The sequence below is a fragment of the Dryobates pubescens genome, chromosome 2 (assembly GCF_014839835.1).
Source record: "Dryobates pubescens isolate bDryPub1 chromosome 2, bDryPub1.pri, whole genome shotgun sequence".
Taxonomy (NCBI): domain Eukaryota; kingdom Metazoa; phylum Chordata; class Aves; order Piciformes; family Picidae; genus Dryobates; species Dryobates pubescens.
Window position 1 is genome coordinate 32,647,411 of NC_071613.1, and position 21,821 is coordinate 32,669,231.

At 38.2% G+C, this 21,821-nt stretch overlaps 1 protein-coding gene across 1 annotated transcript; it reads left to right on the forward strand.

The window, feature by feature from the left end:
* The first annotated feature begins 2 nt into the window (after nt 1-2).
* Nucleotides 3-21,821, forward strand: CIR1 (corepressor interacting with RBPJ, CIR1). The gene is made up of 10 exons (XM_009906652.2): nt 3-152; nt 996-1,090; nt 1,589-1,662; nt 2,782-2,795; nt 2,889-2,944; nt 3,309-3,357; nt 3,575-3,692; nt 17,332-17,438; nt 18,881-18,966; nt 20,649-21,821. The coding sequence occupies exons 1-10, from the start codon at nt 81-83 to the stop codon at nt 21,373-21,375; spliced, it is 1,398 nt and encodes a 465-aa protein (XP_009904954.2). The 5' UTR covers nt 3-80; the 3' UTR covers nt 21,376-21,821.

Genomic DNA, 21,821 nt, shown 5'->3' on the forward strand with positions numbered 1-21,821 from the left:
ACCCGGAAGGCCCGGCAGGAGCAGCCGGTTAGGGGTTCGTGTCGGCGCTGTGGGTTGGTGCTTGTGTTCTCGTTGCCATCATGGGGAAGTCGTTCGCCAACTTCATGTGCAAGAAAGATTTCCATCCCGCCTCCAAGTCCAACATCAAAAAAGTGAGAGAAGCTAGGGTTCGGGGCTGGTGGGGGGAGCCTGTGGGGCCCTTGCTAGGCGGCTGGGCTGGGGCAGGGTGCCGCCGCCGCGTCGGGCGGGGGGTCGCTTGGCCAGCCAGGCCGCATCAGCCGCGCACAGAGAGGGCTTGGAAGGCTGGGACATGGCCGGTCAGTATCCCATGGGGAATGGTGTGCTCCTGGCATTGCAACGGTGTGAATAAGGGCATATCGGCCTTCCTATAGTGGCACCGGCCTTGGGGCAAGGGGGAAGGAAGAGGCAGGAAAAAAAGTTAATACATACTTGGAGCTTCAAGCTTACTTGCTCGCAGGTCTGCATAACTAGTGCCTTTTCCTGCCTCCAGCTTTCCAACACCTGGTTCCCTGGATAAATAGGTGCCGTATGCTGTCCTGGTAAACACTCACCTGTCACGGTGTGCTCATGTTCTCCCAATATTTCATACCTGCTTGACCTGGTTCCAGGGCTCTCTTCTTCAGAGAGCAGAGCGCTTATTCTTTCAGGAGTTCCCAAGAGAACCTGGTCTGATGAACCTTAAGTGAGGAAGTATTGCTGTGAAGAAAGTGGCACAACGAGGGTGTTTTCTGAGCCAACTTTTCCCTTTGAACTAGTAAACTTTCTTAGGTTTTGTCAGTTCTCAAATGTTGTTGGAGTTGTGGCTTACCAAAATTACTGCTTGTTTGGAGTTCATTTGTTGAAATGCTGTACAGAAATACTGTGTTTTGCATGATTAAAATGGGAATTTTCCATTGTTTTGTATTCTTAATAGATTAAGCAAGTTAAGTATTTTCTGTATTTATTTAAAATGGAAACTTATATGTTTTAACTAGGTATGGATGGCAGAACAGAAAATATCATACGATAAGAAGAAACAAGAAGAACTAATGCAACAATATTTGAAAGAACAGGAATCTTACGATAATAGGTGAGAACTGGCATAAAACCACACACTTCTTCCTACTGTCTCTTGTTTTCATGACAATAAAGGATGTGGTATTGTGAGTTACTTGACATGCTGTCTCACTTGGGCCAGAGTTGAAGAGTGACTCATAAATTGCTGTCTGATTAAGCAGAGGAAAAGGAGATTCTTTAAAGTGGCTTGAGTGTATCTTCCGATTCATTTGCAAATACGTTGCACAGAACAGCAGGTAACTTGTGTAACAATGGATTCAGATCACACAGAACTCTGTTTCATGATTCTGTGGAATCAGTTACGTTGCAGTTGTGTGATTTGGGGTACACCATGGAGCATGCAGAAGTATTGATCGATCTCTCAGAGGGTTTTTTGTAGTCAAATATTTTTACTCAAGAAATGAAAACATTGACAGTTACTATAACAATTTCCTGCTGCACTTTTGTTTTTAAATGGTACAAATGTGACTGTTCTGTGTGTGATGCCCTAAACTCTGTCCTTTTTGTTTAGATTACTTATGGGTGATGAGCGTGTCAAGAACGGTCTTAATTTCATGTATGAGGCCCCGCCTGGAGCAAAGAAAGGTACCACGGTTTCCCAGTCGTGAGCAGACTGTACTGCAAAGCTAAAAACCATCTGAAGAAATAAGCAAAATGGGGTTTATTTTAAAATAATACATTCCTAGTGAGGTAATGCTGAAAAGCATGAGTTCTAGTTCTTCCCGTGGGCACGTGCAGACATATATAGCATATAATAATTTGGATCTCGCAAAACTTTAATATCTTCAAGAATGGTTGGGTTTGTTGTTTTTAACTAAGAGTTGAATGGGAAGGGGAAAAACAGTTGAAATATCTTTCCTATGGATAGCAGAAAGTCTGTCCTTGACCAAAGATTTCTTTAGCCAATTATAAAGCTATCAGATGAGGAGCACTAGGCCTTGGCCAAGGTGATGACTTGGACTACACAAACTTGTATTTTGGTCTGGTTCTCCTTTTTAGAAACAGCAGTGTCGGTTTTGCTTAGGAATTCTGCCCATAATTCAGCTTGGTGCTTGTCAAGCATAGGAAATACCAAAGCAGGAACTTAGTGGACATTTTAGAAATAAATACTTAGGAACCTCTAGTCAAAAGTGCTGGGTTACCTGACTTCAATGGGTCTATGACTGTATTTAGTAGATTCATAAAGGAAGTTAGTGATTACCTGGTGGATACTCAGTCACTTAATTTTAGCGAAATCTGGAACTAAGAACACATATTTCCTTTAAAAGGAAACATTCTCTTTTAAAGGAATCTTTCCTATTTGCCAGAAAGCCCTTGGAAATGCTTGGGTGGGCTCATTCTTGTAGACAAATTTTGCCATTACTTAACTTCAAATGGTCTTAAAGTAATCCCTTAAGCTTAGAGCAAAATGCTGCCTTAAACTAGTGATTTTTACTTACATAGAAACCTTTCAACTTCTCCCCCCCCCCCCCCCCCCCAATCAGATTAATAGATTTTTAAAAGATTACTCTGGTTTTACAGAATTTGTAACCATATTCTGGAGGCTGATTATAAAGTGTCCTCTATTTAAATAAATTCACTTGTATTGTCATATCCAATGTAAACCATAAAATGTTTTGTCTCCAGCGTTAGACACATCAGCTGCATTTTACATGTGTAATTAATGTATTATTTCTTTTCTTTCCATGATTTCTCAAAATTCAGAGGAAACTAAAGAGGTATTTCATTACATCATTTCTTTGTTTTCTTCTTATATAACATGTATTATAGAAAAAAACAAAATCAAACCTAACGTGCTTTCTGTTCTCTAGCAAGACGGAGAGACTGAATACAAATTTGAATGGCAAAAAGTCGCCCCTCGAGAGAAGTAAGATATCTGGATTTTAGACAAATATTTTATTTTGTTCCTTCTTGATTACCTTTTATATAATTTTCTGTTGTGTTTTTTTGTTTGTTTGTTTGTTTTGTGGTTTTTTTTGTTTGTTTTGCTCCTGTTTTCTTTTAGAGCGGGTCACTTGTATCTACTCCTGTCATGTCCTGGCAGTTAAAACCTGTAAAACTGGAACCGTTTCCTTGATCTTTTTTGGAAACACATCAAAACTAATGTTTACTGGAAGTGTGTTTCTGAAATGGATACATACTTTATAATAAAAAGTACTTTGATGTATGGTGATGTTGGGTTTCTTTTAGTAGTGAATGAGTATTTGTTTTCTTTTGTGTTTGTGTAACAGGTATGCTAAGGATGATATGAATATCAGGGATCAGCCATTTGGTATCCAGGCAAGTTACATAAATTTCACTCTGTGGATGTCTTTGGTATATTTCAAATATTCTCTAACTGCAGAACATTCACATGGACTCTCTTTATTTTGTCATCTGTTTGTCAGTGAGTTTAAGAGCTTCTCTTATGCCTAATAACATAGACATTTCTGTAAATGTTAAGCTGCACTGTTAACTAAATTATGTCAATTTTTTTATTTGTTTTTTACCATTTTAGGTGCGGAACGTGAGATGCATTAAATGCCACAAATGGGGCCATGTCAACACCGACCGAGAATGTCCCTTGTTCGGCCTGTCTGGAATTAATGCTAGTTCAGTCTCCAGTGATGGATCAGGTAGGCAGTGAATATATTGTAAAGGTTCCGGTTAGATATTTTGAGGGAGCCCCTCGCACTTAGTTTTAGAAGGTTTAAGTTTATCACATAGATGAAAGAGTTGATGAAATGGGGAGAATTATTCTTTAATCCAAATGTAGGATCTGCAATTTCAAGTTGATGATTTCAAATGACAGGAACCTAATTTTCTAATTAGTAACACATTTAAAAGAGATTCCATAATGACTGTTGCTTTAATTCTATCTGTGGCAAAAAATGAGAAGCTGCAATAAGATTGTTTATATCAGAATGGCAACATTTTTGTCACCAAAAGAAACAAAAAAGGGTTCTCAAAGACTTCCAGTTCAGATTCAGGCAGACTGCTTAGAAAAGCTAGAATGTACCAGTGTATCTTTGTTAATCACTTGGTAAAGGAGGAGAGGTTTGGATTTTTTATATATGTACTGTGCTTCTGTAAGTGGCCAAGCAGTTTAAACATAGATTTCCAAATTCCTGGGTTCTTTTTAGCTGTCTTTGTGTTGCATCATGAATTACAGGGGTGTTTTCTTCCATTAGCTTTCCTGCTACTTGAAGTCACACAGCAGTTAATGTTAGATGAGGCTTTAAAGAAGTGGAGATAAATGTTCAAATCAGATAATTTTTACCTACAGTATTTTGCTTTCTGTAATTTGACTCAAGTTTGTAACACTTTTAAGATTCTTTAAATTGTGGCACATTAAAGAAACACCTGGTAACATGGGTGAATCTTCAGCCTTGCTGTACTGCGCTGCAAGATCGTGTGCTGTGTTGCACACTTGATAACATCTGGGATTTTTCTCTCTTTCCTCAGGTTATCTATTTTATGCAACAGTTCTTAGTCTTATTACATATTTAACCCGCTTTTCAGAATTAGGTCACCTAGATATGTCATTTCTTTGAGATGAGGGCTGGAAGACCGCATTGAAAGGAAGTAGTGTCACTTACACTCCTCTGCTTTTAGGCACTGATGATTATACCATTGCATTACCCATCCTATAATTGACATTCTCAGCCTTTCTATTCAGAAGGTTATAATGCTAAGTCATTTTTTTTGCCTCGTTCCTACCGTAGAAGAAGATATGATTGGAGCATTCGACAGTAGTAGAATTTTATATTATGTAGCTCTTGCATGTCAGATACACTTTTGTGCTGCAGAATCCCCCCCACTTCTGCCCAGTTCAAAATGTGTGTAAATTTAAGGAGTGTTTGGCTGTGAAAATGGGAAGTATTCTTACATGGTTGCAAACACTTGAAAGTGGGCTCCCTGTTTTTCATAACAGTGTATACAGACACTGTGCAGAGTGGATGTAAGACTAACTAGTTGTTTCAAACCTAACTGATCTACCTGTCTAGGTTTAGGCAACATTTGACTGCTGTGGGCATTCCCTAGTCATCTGTTATCCAGATAGCTTTCTAAAAGGTCTTTGTAAACCTAAACCACACATGGTGAATTTTGCATGAAAGAAGGTACTTGGGTGTTCTCAGGCTGCGCCAGTGCCCTCTCACTTTCAGCTCTGGAACTTAGTGTGCTATTCTGAGCGTAGCTGTTTTTTATAGGCTGAGGAAGGATCTCAAGGAGCAGGAGTGGGGTGACAGATCAGGATTTGTATATATAATTTGTAAGACACTGCTCTTGGGTTTAAATAGTCAGCTGTAATGATACTGCTTTTTTCGAGGAAATTGTGTAAAAACACTGCAGGTAAAGCTTAACATAATTTTGAATTCTTGATTTAATAGCAAATACAAGGCTTGTAGGAAGTGGTAATATCATTAATTAGGTCGTCAGATAAGAGGTTGTCTGCTTTTTGTAACCTCAGGAATACAATCCTTTCATCAACTTTTCTAAAACTTCATCTGATTTAATAGCAAGCTAAATTGTACTCCTTTGACAACTTATGGAAATTCCATGTATGTAAATGAAGAACTACAGTTAAGTGAGAAGGCAAGTTATTGAAATCACTGATTCTCTTAAGGCTCATAATTCATCCCTGTGCTGTGTTAAAGCTTACCTCACACTTTTTTCCTTTTTTTTTTTTTTTTAACTAAACCCTGACACCAGTCCTCTTTTCTGGAATGAGAGTGAGTAATTATCTTTGCATTTCTGAGAGTTCTACCCCGTTGTTACAGTGCTACAAATCTCCAGTTCTGTAAAAAGAACCTACACTGAGGGTAAAACAGTATTGTTACATTTTCTAACAAGACTCTGCCACGTTAAAAAGACATTCTATCGTGTTCCAATTAACACCCCCCAAACACAGAATCATGTCTTGTTTCTCTTTACTGCTTTTTTGCTGCCTCTCATCACTTCTACTAAATGCTTGGTTACTAACCCTAATGCTGACTTGCTATCTACATTCTTCTGATCTTTATAATGCATCTCCTCAAGCTCTTCTTCTGCCCCCTTCTCTTTATCAGTAATTGCATACACTCCTAAACTAATTGCTTTTACGTTTCGAGACTAAAATCCTAATCCTGCAGGTATGGCAGTTGGCACACCGTTCTTATTTGAATTGTCTAAAATTGCAGAATATACTTCTTTGGAAGGGACAGGGACTTTTTATTATATCACTTTCTTGTGAAACCTTTCTGTCTGTCATGATCTCATGATGAGGTTTAAAAAAAAAAAAATGAAACGCACATGAATTGCTTCCCACTCACCCCCACGCACCCCTGCCATGTGTCGCAAAGAAGTGTCTCCTCATGCTTAGGAAACCGGTAAAAAAAACAGACACAGTACTCCAGGTGGGGCCTCACCAGGGCAGAATAGAGAGCATGCTGGCCATGCTCTTCTTTCCAATTACCTCAGAATACCAATGACTGCCTTGGCTACGAAGGCACATTGCTGGCTTGTGGTGAACTTGTTATCTATGAGGCCTTCCAGGTTCTTCCCTGCAGAGCTGCTTGCCAGTAGATCAGCCCCTAGCCTGTACTGGTGTAGGGGGTTATTATTCCCCAGATGTAGGATTCTACTCTTGCCTTTGTTGAACTTCATGAGGTTCCCCTCTGCACAACTCTCCAGCCTGTTAAGTCTCACTGAATGGCAATACACATTGTGGTGTGTCAGCCACTCCTCCCAGTTCAGTATCAGCAGCAAACTTGCAGAGAGTACACTCTGTCCCTTCATCCAGGTCATTGATGAAGATATTGAACAAGACTGGACCCACTACTGACCCACTGAGAACACCACTAGCTACAGGCCTCCAACTAGACCCTGCACAGTTGATCACAACCCTTTGTGCTCTGTTATTCAGCCTGTTCTCAATCCACCTAATTGTCTCACCCAGACATGTCAATAGTCTAAAGAGTTTATTATGGTAGCACAAAAAAACTACAAAACCAGTTAGCTTCTCTGGTCTGAACATCAAGAAAAAATTTCAGAAGCTTTCTGTTCCTAAAATGCAGAAGAAAATACACACCCTGAAAAAATAGGAATGTCAGTGATAGTGAGTGATTGCTTACAGTGTACAGCAAGAATGTGGTGTTTGGGTGTTTTTTTTCTACTTTTTGTTTTAATAGCTGAATGTGTAAAAATGTTTGCAGCCTAGCTCCCAAAGAGTTGAAAATGTTGGACTAATTAATCAGAACAGATAATACTTCAAAGGGTCAGGAAGTAATTCTATATGTAGTATATATGCATCTTTGAAAGCTTGTTCCCAGTTTATATATCAGGAAATCAAAATGCAAATATTGTCTCATGGCAGGGTACCATCTGAGAGTTGCAGATGTAATAAGGAGTAAAGGTGAAACCAGAATAAAATGTTAGGCAGTACATGAGACTCCAGTTTGTGAAATTAACTGTATTAGCAGGACCAAATACAGGCTAGAAATACTTGGAACTTTTATTTTTAAAGGCAAATCTTTGAAATTTTTTTATAAAGTCTTTGAGAACTCTGCTTTAAAGTTATTTTCTTGGTAGAACTTTATTTCCTTTAATTTTCAGTCCTTTCATTCTAACAAAAGACGATCTTTCATCCTTTTCTTGCAAACTGAACTGAACAATTTTTTTCTAGGCGGTGCGTGGTAGTTGCACTACCTAAATTTAGGTTAGGATTCTTCAAGCTTTGGAAATGCTTTGTCAGAGCACACCATGCATCAGCACAGTGCTGGAGGAAGCTAGTCCATGCACTGTAAAGTATCCTTGCTGGTAATGCAATCAGTGCTTGTGAACCATTGACCTCATGGTTCTGAATCTGATACTCTACAGACATTGTCATTGCTAATTTCTGAAGAAGTAGCTTTTAAGAAGTGGTCTGGCTTCCCTGTAGGAGGCTTTTAACATGCTTTGTCCTTCTGTACCTTGTTTTCTTATGCTTTAGAGAAGCACGCTTAGCACACAAGAAGACAGATGACTTTGTTGTGTTCCCTGCTGTCTCCACGCATTTATTCGAATGTGTTTCTATCCTGAGAGAAGTACAACTGCTCTGCTGTAAAGGACTGAAACATACAAGTGTAGGAACTACAGGAGAAGTTTATTATATACTTATCAGACTCGTGACTGAATTCCATCATATAACAACTTTGAAGTCTTTACAAATCCCTGCTGTAGAAGGGTAACTGCTCTCAGATTGTTGCAAAACAGTTGATTAATGTGGAAACGGTGGTTTAACCCCTGTATGCAGCTCAGACACACATTTTCATCTTTCTGCTTATTCAAAAGAACCTTTTGAGAGGAAATGAGGGTAAAAAAAAAATGTTTTATTAGGATAACCAAATTATTGAGTTAAAATCAGCAAGAGCAGCCTTTCCTCATCATTCCTATTCTTCCTTCAAAACACTGGGCCTTCAAAGGTCCTAGTTGAATGGTGGCTTCAATTTAACGCAAGTCCAAGGTGTCTTTTTTTTTTTTCAGTGCCCAAATTGATGAGTTTCAGTGGAATATAGACTCCTTATTTGAGTGAAAAAAAAACCAAAACCAAAGTACTGCAGATGCCTACTTCAAGAGCACTTGACACAGGTTCAGTTTGTGTTTTGTTCTAATTTTTTTGTGCTTCAGAAAGAGCAACCCAAAATGTCTTATTTATGCTCTCTTTGTTCAGCCTCAGAGGAAATGTTTGAGTTCAGACAAATGAAAATGAAACTGCTATATCTGATTTAGCTGCATTGAGACTTGACAGGGTGCTTGGTTGCATGGTTTAGTTGGTTGGGTGGTGTTGGATGGTAGGTTGGACACGGTGATCTTGAAGGTCTCTTCCAACCTGGTCTGGTCTGGTCTATTCTATTCTATTCTATTCTATTCTATTCTATTCTATTCTATTCTATTCTATTCTATTCTATTCTATTCTATTCTCTAAAGTTCCTACTCTGTGTCTCTGTGAAGAAAAAGCAGAGTTTTTGATTGCCTACATTTTATTATTTTTTTCCCGTTATAAAATAACCACCAATCCAGGCTTTTCCTTTCCCCTAAATTCTGTAAGTCGTGATTCTCTTGTTTCAGCACAAGGGTACTTGTCTTTGAATCTTACGTGAGGACTACACTGTAATCTTCCTCTTTGCACATAAACTGACTGACTGTTGCTGTTTTAGACCCAATGTTGAGTATGATGTGTGCAAAGGCAGGTTATGGACTTCAGTTTACTCTGGTGGAACTGCTGCAAAGCAAAAGCATGTCGGTAGCACAGAGCTGTGTTCTGTGAGAAGAAAACTGCTGCTTTTCTAGAGCTGACATACACTGAAGTGCTTCAGCAAACCAAAATAATTGCAATCAGTACCTTAACTTAGGCATGTTGGTTTGGTTATTTTGCTTCTGGGGCCATTTTACTAATCTAGCTGGTAGTTCATACCCCAAAAAAACCTAATAATCTTACCATTTAAAAAGCGCCTATTGAATAATATCTCACCAGTGAATAGAGATTATTTTTGCAATAAGGCAATTTCAGTGGATGTGGTTATCATGGGATAATCACACCCCTGGGGTATGGTCTTGCCTGTAATCTCCCAGGAGTGTAATTATTTCATGATAACTGCACCCCCTGGTGTTGCATTATTTCCATTATGAAATTCTTAGTTTTAGATATAAAGTAACTTACTTTGATCACTGGAAACTGCAAAGTAGCGTTAGAATGTTCCAGCTGTGAGGCTTACAGAGACCAACTTATAAGATTTACTTCTTTTCAAAGATAAATTAGGCAATCAAAATGCTTCTTTGGGCTAAACTGATTTACAGGTTTTGGGGTTTTTACTGATAAAATCCTAACTTTCAAAGTTCAGATGAGATGAAAATACCAGCTATGGTTCCGAGTTTACATGCTGCTCTGTATATATGCATGTGTGTAATAGGTCACTGCATCTAAAAGTTTTCTTGTTCTTTATAATCCTTTTTTTATTATTACTCAGCAGCATCTGTTGATTGGTTGTTTTTTTAAATGAAGCCTGAAAAGCCTTTAACTTTATTAGAACAGGTTTTCTGTGCAAAATGTTTAGAAGTAATATTGTTACTTTGCTTTAAAATTACCTGCACCTTTCTTGGTCTGGTAAAGTTAGGACAAGCTAAACACCTTTTTTTTTTTCCTTCCTCTTTTTCTTTTTTTTTCTTTTTTTCTTTTTTTTTAATTTCCTGAAAACAATCTTATTTTGCTTGCTGAGGGTTGGAGGACAGAATTGCTAAAAAGCCATGAAACCTTGTGACTTTTACCATGGGTTTTTTGAGAACAAATAACCTGCTAGTAATCTGTTACTGTCTTAGGAAGAAAGGTATTGCTATCTTATGAAGTAAGGCTAGTGTTTCAAATAAGGAGGAAATCTTGTGAATGGTGTAGTTAGAAGTGGGATGGTAAGATTAAAACAGGTTCTTACGTTCTTGGTCTATGAAACCAAAGCCAGGAAAGATCTGGGCATCCTCCTCTGCTGTGGACTGCTTTAAATGTTTTACAGCCAAGTGGCTCCATATATGATCTGTCCAGTGAAATTACTGAGAAGACAGTAATGTAAGGTGGTGGAAATGCATGCTGTGGAACATTCAGATACATAATGGTAAAAATATAACAGAGGAACATATGTGTATGTCTCTCTGTCTACATATATCTAATACCTTATGGTCTGTGACGATAAAGAAACTCTCGGTCTGTCTATGCAAATGTAGCCTTCTATAGATTCATTATCAGCTCACAGTTTGTGCTTTTCTCTTCACCTGCATGCACCTAATCTTATTGTGGTTGTGGTTTCCATTAGTTTATCACTTAGCATCTTCAACTGATCTCTAGCTTTTGGGTGAAACTCCTTTCCATAGTAAACACTGAAATTGCCAGTCATATGGAGGAGCAAAACAGGATCTCTGTATCTCCTACTTTCTGTCTATACCTTGCTGAATATTTGTATAAATGGTCATCTACAGAAACAGTGTGTGAAACTTTCCTCTATGATCTGTAGCTGATACCTTTGATTGTGGACAGTAGGAACCTTAAGTAAATCTTCATATAGTTTAAGAACTGACACATTTTAGAATAATCCTCTTTTTTTGTTTCAGAAGCCTCTGTATTTGATGTGAGTGCATAAAATACAGCTTCCTATTAGAAGTCTTGTGCTTGCCATTTAAGCAATAAATATGGCTTCCTATAGTTTGTTTCCAAACAAAACAATACAATCATTCTGTGATTTCATGAAAATACATAACTGCAGCCACTACCTAAGTACAACTGGCTGTTGTCATTTCCCTTGTCACAGGTAGGAATGGTGGTTACACTCTTACAGCTTCTCATCTCTTTGCTTCTCATATGTATTCCACCATAAAAATCTATGTAAAACTTAATTGATTGCAAAGAATCATTCAGTTTGCTGATCTGAATGGGTGACTGTAGTGAAGGCTTTTATCAATAAATTGTGCAGATCCTGTCAAGACAGTCAACATGAGGAGAGAGAAGTAAAACTAATCATTTTGGTGATACTGGCAATCATAACATTATGGTCTGTCCTTACTGCCGCTGGAACTGTTGCAGACAAAAGTATTTAATCACAGTCGTTGTGAAAAAGGTTTTAGCATTCTGTTCTCTAATATTGGGTAATTTGAAAAATGGGTTTGACATTTTAATGGAGGCCTGCTAGATGGTGTGCTACAGTGGGCATTGTTCTCTTAAGAGGAGTCCTGTGCCCGTGCCTCTTGGAGGAAATATTCTGGCAGCAACAATGTTACGTACACTCTGCATTTGTAGCTTCAAGAGAGGTAGAGAGAGAATTGAAAATTAATTGCAGCTATAGGTTTCTCTTGCTTCTGGGATGGGGGTGGGGGTAGTGATGCAGAGTGGGAGAACTTGCTGTAAGTTAAGTATTTAAGTAATTGAAATTCTGAATTGTGTTTCCTCCCCTGGATTTTTATAGAGACAGAACTGAATCTGTTAAATTGATCTCAGTTAAGTGTGACAAGAAATGGGTGTGTGCTTTGTTACTGGGGGGGGAAAAAAGTACTTTGTAGAAATTCCAGTATGATATCCTTCTGCAGTTGAGTATAGGCTTCAGAAAAAATCTATTTACAAATCTTCTGTTTATTTAGTGGTACAAGTATTACAAAGATGCACCAACAACTGTCGAGCAAAGGCTGCACTCAGGTTGTGGTTTGTGAGACTAAAATCCTTCTTTTTACACCTCACTGAGGGGTTCAAGTTTCCAGATTTTGTGCCCTCTTTGAGTCAACAGAGTTGTCTAGATTTTTTTTCCTTAAGTGGTATCTTAAACAGAAGATAACAGAGAGAATTAGTGCAGCAAGAACTTCTGTGGGAAGTAAAAAGCAGGAAAACACTGTCATCTATTTGCTTGACAACACTGTTGCTTAAGAATTACAAATATTTTTTAAATCCTTTGAGGGGTCTTTAACTATGGGGCCTCTTTTGTGCAAGCCCTTAATATCATTTTGGGTACCTGTAGAAAACTTAGCAAGTTGACAGTTTTAAAAAGCATGGTATTGGCATGCAATTAATTCCACTATATGGTAAAAACCTTTTCTGAGACTATGAATTAAAGCAGGTAAATCTTTTTGTTTTAAACAAATGTCATCTGGAAAGGTTTTAAAGGGTTTTTTCTTTTCTTTTTTACCCTATTAAAATATAAATTCCAGAAAATAAGCTTGACAATTATATTCAAAAATAGCAAGGTACTGTGTTTGACTTGTTTCAAACACACTTTGCTGATGGCAGAATGCTGAGAGACTAGTTGTCAGAAGTTGTAGCAATCAGCTATTTTTACAGGATTCCTGTATCTAACATTCTGTCAGCTCACGACATAGTGTCATCTAGATGTTCTCACTTGCATGAGATCACACAGGTAGCTTCTTAAACTGTCTCACAAGTCCATAAGGAATTAATACATTGAGGATATTGTTTTTCATAGTAGACAAAAGGGGGGTTTGTACCTTACATAGGAGTGATTTTTTTACAAGTCAATGAATGCTGTTGAGAATACTTAGCTAACGTCAGCTCTCCAGATTTTTAGCCCGTTGAGAGGCTCTCAGCTCACTCGAAACATCTCTTTGACAGTTTATGGCTAACCAGAAAAAGTATAGTTAACAGGTATACAAGTGATGACCTAGTTGTGGTCATAAACCAAAGACAGGCTGAAAAAATTTACCTCTTTGGCTTATCAGGTGAACCAAGTTTGATCAGTCCTCTGGGCATAGTCATGTCTCCAACAAATAGGACTCCACAATCAGTTAACACCAAACAAAGGAAGAGGCTCTCTACCAGCTGCCATACTGATACCTCCAAGATAAAGCTTTAGCTCATAGACAGGAAGCCAAGGACAATTCTGAGAAGCTGTGTTTGTCAAACCTCAGTTTAGTACTAAAGTATAAATCAAAAGCAGTCTATTGAGGCATGTATGGGAAAAGAAAGTCACCAAGATTTTGATTCCTTTGATTCCAAGCAAAGGAATTCAGTTATGAGAATAAATATTTTCTAGACTCTCCTTGTTGTGTTGCAGAAAGTAGATGGTAATAGACATTTGCTATTAGGCTGTGCAGACATTGTTAAATATAATGTCTTAATTTAACTCCTCAGCTTGGTCCTGTAACCAGATAGAAAACAGTCAATTTAGACTGCCTAGATCAGATACTGCTAACTGTGGTTTGGCATCGGTACCTGAACAAAGGTGATGATACAGTCTTGCTATCACTGAGCAGCAGAAGTTCAGAGGCAGAGCAGAGGCATCAGCACTTCAGAAAAAAAACAAGAGCAAGTTCACCTGTGGCATCCTCTCAAAAATGCTGATGCTTTTAAAACCGTAAAGATCAAACGCTGCAAGAGAGTCCTCCATAATCAACTGTAGAGGACAGCATGCTTGTGTCGTACCTGGCTGTGGTTTGCCAGAAGGGTTGTGAAGCAGAACTGTGTTTTGATCCTACTTTCATTGATTGGGGGGGTGTGTGTGTCTTGTTTTTTTCTAAAACCTTTAATGACAGTAAAAATAATGTACCTAATAAAGCTTCGTGGCGATCTTGCATCTCCTCACAAATCAGGCTGAACCTATGTTACTGTTTCCCTCACCACAGTTATAGAGACACAAAACAGAAATAATATATGTTAGCTGTTGGAATGTGCTGCCCAGGGAGGTGGTGGAGTCACCATCCCTGGAGGTGTTCAAGAGGGGATTGGACGTGGCACTTGGTGCCATGGTTTAGTAGTCATGAGGTCTTGGGTGACAGGTTGGACTTGATGATCTTTGAGGTCTCTTCCAACCTTATTGATTCTATGATTCTATTTCATTAAAGATTCTCAAGGTTCTGTGGGTGCATTTGATGTAGCTTGTATATATCCATATAACAGGAATAGCAGTGATTTGTTAACTGTTCTTGTCATGGTAATACCACATTGCAAAAAAATACTGCAGATGGAGCTATAAATGTCTCCTTGATGTCATTAAGAATATAGAAGCCACATAAATTTGTTTTTAGCCTGGCTTGCTTTCCTTACAAGTTTACCTTGGGGTTTTTTTGGTTTGTGATTTCACCTCCAAAAAGCATACAGAAGCTAACTCAAAAATTTGTGTGTTAGATCCCAGCTTGAGCAGCCACTCTGACAGATCTCTTGTTCACTTGTATAGATAATAAGAATAGAATAGATCAGGTTGGAAGAGACCTTCAAGATCATTGCGTCCAACTCATCAACCAATCCAACCCACCTAAACAACTAGACCATGGCACCAAGCACCCTATCAAGTCTCCTCCTGAACACCTCCAATGATCATAACTCCACCACCTCCCCAGGCAGCCCATTCCAATGGGCAATCACTGTCTCTGTACAGAACTTCTTCCTAACATCCAACCTAAACCACCCCTGGTGCAGCCTGAGACTGTGTCCTCTTGTTCTGGTACTGGCTGCCTGGGAGAAGAGACCAACCTCCGCCTGTCTACAACCTCCCTTCAAGTAGTTGTAGGGAGCAATAAGGTCACCCTTGAGTCTCCTTCCCTCCAGGCTAAGCAACCCCAGCTCCCTCAGTCTCTCCTCATAGGGCTTGTGTTCCAAACCCCTCACCAACTTCGTTGCCCTTCTCTGGACTCGCTCCAGCAAGTCAACATCCTTCCTAAATCTGTGTGTAAACAGCACAACTGACCTCCATTGGGCACGAGTGTACAAAAATCAATAGTACTGTGCAGTCATTATATTCTTACGCAAAAGAGGATGTTATTTTGCTTACATCGTTGCCTGAAAGGTTTGTATCTAGAAAGTAATTTTGAACTGTGCTTTTGAAGGCCTCTCTGGTCTCTATTCTGCCTGTAATCCTCGTGTGGAACCACAAACTTAAGATTTTTGCCTTTGTCTTTTTGCAGATCTCCTTTATTTACATTGTATTCCTCTATTTATGTAATCATGCTAGTAGGAGCTATTAGGTATCTAATATGCATCAAAATGTGTGCAATGCTGAGACATGGAAGGGGGATAGCTGCCAAATTAGTTCAGTTACATTGTTGAGCATTGGTTCTTCCTGCCTATGAGTAACAGGGACTCCAAGCTTCAACCTGGCCACATTTTTTTGCTTCTTTGGTGTGATGAAATTGTTTTTCATAATTCTGCACATTGTCTCCATTCAGCTTCCTCATACAGGGCTTGATTAGGTTTAACATTTGATGGAACTATGTGGCTTGTTTGTATGGCCTTTTCAAATCAAGACTTTAGCTGGTACCAAATTCTCTTGTCAGGTTTCTTTCTAGCGTTGGTTTCTATTCCAGCAGAATAGATTTGGGCAAGCAGAGAAGGGTTTTAAATTTGAAATAGGTGAAAATACAGACACTGGAACCCATTGACATCCATTAACTATCAGTGAGCTTACAAATGCACTGTAACATATAAAAGCCACTTTAAGTAAAAATAAGGGTGGGGGGGATAACCTCTTACTTATAAGAAATGTAAACTTAAGGAAATACTAAAAGGTATCATTCTAGGAAATTCTTTTCGCCTGGCAAAACAAGGAACTTGTGAAAAAGTCAGTAATGCAAGGGCTCTTTCAAGCATTCTCAAAGTTTTATCTTATTCCTTCCTGCTTTACATATGGTCTTGTTTCTGTAAGCAGTGCATTACAGATAAATCAGGAAAATGTTGAAGTTACATCTTCCTTTGAGAAAGTGCTATTTTATTTTCCATAGTAAAAATCTTCTTTACTTTCCATAGTTTTCTGTGTTAAAAATGTATGAGTTTTGTCCACCTCCACAACTAAAAAACTCTTGAAATCACAAAGCAGAATCAGTATGTTTCATAAAACTGGTTAATCTTATAATTTACACTTAACTTTTCTGCAGTAATAGTAATTGTGTGCTCCATGCTCTAATTTACCTTCTTCTAACTCTAGATTTGCCTTATATAGCAGTGCTAATTCATGGACAGTAAAGTTAGTGAATGAACTGGTAAGGAAATGTACTGAAAGTGACCTAAAAAGAATGTATATTTAGGGTAAAGAAAAAGTATCTAATCAGACAAGTATATGAGGGTTTGATGATCACAAGTATTCAATTAAATCAAAAGAGGGTTTATAAATTATGCAGTCAGCTCTGAATGATCCAAACTGCATCCTGTGCTCTGCTCCTTGTTAGACGTTGACAAAGGAAGATAGCATGTGCCTGATCCCAAGCACCTACTCTAATGCAATATATTGTGCATTTTTTGAGCTGATAAAACAGAAGTCAGGAGGTAACAGTCTAGTGACCTGGCATATGTGGGGGTCCCTAAATAAGTAAGGTCACAGATCATTTTTTTTCTGTTTATTTATTTTCCATACATATACTGAGTTTCTAATAATGTTTACTGTCTATGTTTAGTTTCCAAAATGTGAAAAATGGCTTTATTTTAGGAAGGAGGAGGCACCTGAAAGTCTTATTTAATGTGCTTTCTTTAGGTTTCCTGTGCTTTTTTTTTTCTTAGTATAATAAAAATATATTGGTAGACTTACCTAAATATATTGTTTTCAACATGACAAAGTTACATAAGAGAATCCCCTTGTACTTAAAGAAAAATGCAATTATTTTCTATGCTGAATCTCCAGACTGCTGTTTTAGAAAATCATATCTGATTATTTGCTCAGCAGAAGATTATTGAGTTGATTTAGCTGTGATTTTACTTAACAAAGCTTCAGCTGAATTCCTACTGTGGAGTCCAAAAAAGGTAGAGAGATATAAATGATACATTCAAACTGTGATTTTTGTGAACAGGGCCATCAATGCACCCCTCGGAGCTAATAGCGGAGATGAGAAACAGTGGGTTTGCACTGAAACAAAATGTACTGGGGAGAAACTTGACCGCAAATGATCCATCACAGGTAATGATCTTTTTACCAGTAAGCTGAAAATGTCTATAAATCTAAATGTGATTGCTTGTGAATTGCTACTTAATGTTTTCAAATATGCATATCCATAGGAAAGCCGAATAGCTCTACCACTAGAAAAATGCCCCAAAACTTGGTGTTTTCCAGCTTTGTTTTAGTCAGAATGGTGAATCGTAAATTGCTTCTTTTAAAACCACATAAAATAAATTAAATCCCTCCTCTGGGTGACTAGAAATTGAATTTTCATAAAGGGGACGGTCAGGGGTTTTTTTTCCATATGCCTCTGATGCAGTGCTAGCCTTTGGATGAAATTTGAGGAAGCGTGCACAAATAATTGTTGCCAGGAATGCTGTATCTGAAGATTTTTATACTTGATTAACTATTGTTACATTTATTATTTCTGGGAGTTCAAATGTTTAATTGTCTTTACTTAGACTGCGCAGGGTACGTTTCATAAATACGTGAAGTGAAAAACTCCTTGAGTGAGCCACCGTGAAATAACCTTTGTTTGTATGGCAGGATAATCAAACCATTAGTAGAGAGGGGATGACAGCCCTCAGACAGAGAAACCCTGAGTAAATAAGTTCATTGCACCTCCATAGATGGATGCATCTTTGCGTTTAAAAGAGCTGTGCACCCCAGAAAAACACGGCGTATGGGCACTGTTGAATGAACCGCCGTGTGTTTGGTTTATGTTAGGTGTGGTCGGGGTTTCTGGGAAGAACTTTCTAATTTTATTTCTTCTTTACCCTCCTGAGTGTGGCTGAAATTAAAAAGATCACAGTGGAGAACTGTAGTGTACCAGATGCACATAATTTGAAGAATTCAGGGTCTTCAAAGTAGCTATGCTTTGCTGATTGCGTTACTGTATGTAGATTATGTGATTGCTGTATTTTGCATTGCTGGAACACTTTATGAACATTTAAAGACTAATAACACAACGGTGAAGTAGATGTGTTAATACCCATTTTCCTAATGACTAAACCGAGACAGAAAAGTAATTTGCTTAAATTACTCTGGGTTTGAGCAGGACTAGCATCTTACCTATTCATCCAAGCATGATAACAATGGAGTGACTTATCCTGGGGAATCATGTGGGCTCACTGCAAAATTGGCTGGTTTTTGTTAACTATTTCAGAAATGTTTCTGTCCCTAGCAGTGATTTTTTTTTTCTTGTATTACTAATAACTCTGGTTGTATAACCCCCACATTCTAACGCCTACTCAGCTTTGAGACAAAAGGCGGGCAGGGGGTGGGGGGAAATGTTCACTTTTTAGCAAGTTTGCTGCTCTTTCCAAAGTCTCAGGCTGACTTAGTAATACAAATATATTTGTGTCTGTGCAAATGTAAGGTACATAGAGGCATCACTTTTAATACAGAAATCTGAATGAGAAGATTTTATATAAGAATTTAATGTCTTACCCACATTTTGCTAGGAATTTGTTGCAAGTGAAGGAGATGACGACCCAGAAGTTGAATTTTTAAAATCACTGTCAACTAAACAAAAACAGAAACTTCTAAGGTAAGTGTGGTACCCAGTGAAAGACACCTGCGTTGCAAGTAATTCCAACTCCATGATTGTCCCTGTAACTCTGCTATACCATTGAAGAACTTAGCTCCATTAGCACAGAAGAAAACCATCTCATTTTTGACACATACTTCTCCACAAATAGCACTATACAGCATGTGTTTCTAATTGGGTTGTTTTGTTTTAGTCTGACCATTATAATCTAGTTGTGATGCCTTTGCACTGGGGCTCATAGCTGGAATATTCAAATAAGAAATCATTGCCTCACTGCAGATGCTGTCCATTAGTAGTTTACTATCTTTTCCCAGGATTAAAAATTCCATGTTGTTGCTTACTGGTTTACAACTGGGCAAAGTTTATTACCTTCTCTGGTGCAGCTAAACTGATCCTGAGTTTGCACCCTAGGGCAGAGGTTGACCCAGCTCCGTACTGCTTTTGTATCCAAGTTTTACAGTTTGCTGCTCCAGCAAAGGAACCTCCCCAAAACTACTGGGTTTGGAGTTCTAATACAAAGTTAATCAGGTTTTCATTCCTTGTTTCTGTCCTACTAGTTTCACATGTCAAGTGGCTTACTTTTTTTCCCCCTCTGTTAATTTGCAATGTGATCTTTAAATAACCTGAAAATGTTTAAAATGCAAAATATTAACTACTGCCTGGTAGATCCTATCCAGGTGTCTCTAGTTTAAATGGCCTTTTTTGGTTAAAAGGCTTTCTGTGTATGAGGAGTGGAAAGAGGGGACAAAGGTGAATGGCTAAGCCAGGTACATGAGTAGGTAGGTACTTAGGTATTTGCATAAATAATTCTCTGAAGAGTTGGCATATTTTGTATTCCTTTTAAGAAAGGAAAATGTATGTAGTATCAGTAATGTAAAACAGTGTTTTGTTTGAACTTCTGCTGGCCCAGCACAAGGAAATTACAATTATTTATGTTTCAAAAGTTGGAAGTTCAGTAAATATTTGGGTCCTTTAGACTTTATTGGTCTTTTTTTTATCAGTTTTCTTTTTAATGCACTGAAAGTAGTTTCACTATTCAGTCATTGATGTTTTGAGAATAAACAGAAAGCAAAATAAAAGCTAGGTGAAAGCAGTCAAACATCAGTGGATGCATGTGCGTGATGTGGTATTGTATTTATGCCTAGAAAATGTAAATTTCTAGATGTGACAGAAGAGGTTATTGAAAATATCTGTAATATTTGCCTAAAGAACTTGGAGACATAGGCTTTAGAGTCTGTTTCTATCGTTAATAGAAAACTCATGCTAATTGCTTCTTTTCATTTTCGAAAATCTCTTAAAAAAAACTACAAACAAAAGCAGCAAAGAGTTTTCCAAGGTCTCCAGAGCAGGCTGGCAAGGAAACAAAAACACTACTGAGTGTATTTATTTCTAGTTACAAGGTCAAGTTTGACATACCTTACTTACATTGTTTAATACTAATGAAGTAAAAAATAATGTTCTTCCTGTTTTGAGGGAGCAGCTGTGGATTACAGGAGGATTCTTATTATGGTTAAAGTCAAGTTAGAAGTTTAAAAGTAATCCTTTGCTGAAGATGTTTTTATGGAAAATAGTGTATTGACTGTGTAGTTCTTCAGAAGTAGTGAACTTTAAAAGACAATTACTGTAATTTAAAATGTCCTAACACGTCTGTTTGTGCTGCTCTTCTGTTTTGAAAATAAAAGGAAGTTGGATCGTCTGGAGAAGAAAAAGAAAAAGAAAGACAAAAAGAAGAAAAAGCAGCAAAAGAAAAAAAGCAAAAGTAAACACAAGAAACATAAGATGAGATCCTCTTCCTCATCCTCCAGTGAGACTTCAGTAAGCAGCAGTGATAGCGAGACTGACAGCAGAGATAAAGCAGCACAAAAGAAGATGTATTCTAAGAAAAGAAAAAAAGACAAGTTTTCAGAGGCTAGCAGCAGCAGCGATTCAGAAGGAAAGGCAAAGATGAGGAAGGGAAAACTTTATGAAGATCTCTCCAGTAGTCACAGTAACAAGGACAAAGATAGGGAGCAGTACAGACTTTTAAAGCAAGATAGTTCTGCAGAGAACAACAAACGGAGCTCCTGTGAGGGGGAAAGAAAGTCCAAAAGCACACACCATAGCACCATCAAGAGAGAGACTGAAAGAAAGGAGAGGGATAGTAGAAGCCAAAGCATGGATGAGAGGAGCAGGAGAAGCCCTTGCACAAGTCACAGCAGTTCCAGGCAAAGGCGAAGAAGAAAAAGTCTGAGTCAAAGCCCTGGTGAAGAGCAGCATGGGAAAAATGAAACCAGAAGCCCCAGCACAGATGTGCACAGAGAGAAGAAGAAATGTAGAGAGAGCTATGGGGACAAGTGCAGTAAAGTGGAATGCAGAGTAAGGAGCAGACGCAGTAGAAGCAGAAGCAGAGAGAGGAAAAAAAACAGATAGTAGAGCGGACAGGTGCAAATAAGAATGTCTCCATTTTTTGATGAATACCTTTAACAAGGGCTCAATTACATATTGCTGTTCATTTTCCAATCTCTGTAACTAGCATTTCCTACATGAAGCCAACAGCATCATTTCTGTAATGTTGGAATATTTGTAAATTAGGTATAAATGTTAGGGTATTTTTCATACTATATAAATATACTTGCTGGGAAATACATCTTCTATACGTGCAGTAATTCATTGACCTGATTTCAGGATTTGAAAATAGAGCAGTATGTGATATTCTTGGTTTTGTCATGATGATTTCTGTTTAGATGTGACTATGAGAAGAAGAGGAGAATAATTTGGGAAGAGTCCTGGGATATGTGAAATGCTAACAAATGTCTGAGGGAGTTCTGGATAAAATCACCACTTCATGTATCAAAACAGTGTATTGTAGAGGGCTG

Excerpts from the sequence above, each read along its gene's own strand:
- CIR1 (XM_009906652.2), top strand. The coding sequence starts at position 81 with ATGGGGAAGTCGTTCGCCAACTTCATGTGCAAGAAAGATTTCCATCCC. Across the intron at positions 153-995 it reads CCAAGTCCAACATCAAAAAA|GTATGGATGGCAGAACAGAA; the intron begins GTGAGAGAAGCT and ends TGTTTTAACTAG. Across the intron at positions 3,693-17,331 it reads AGTCTCCAGTGATGGATCAG|GGCCATCAATGCACCCCTCG; the intron begins GTAGGCAGTGAA and ends TTTTGTGAACAG.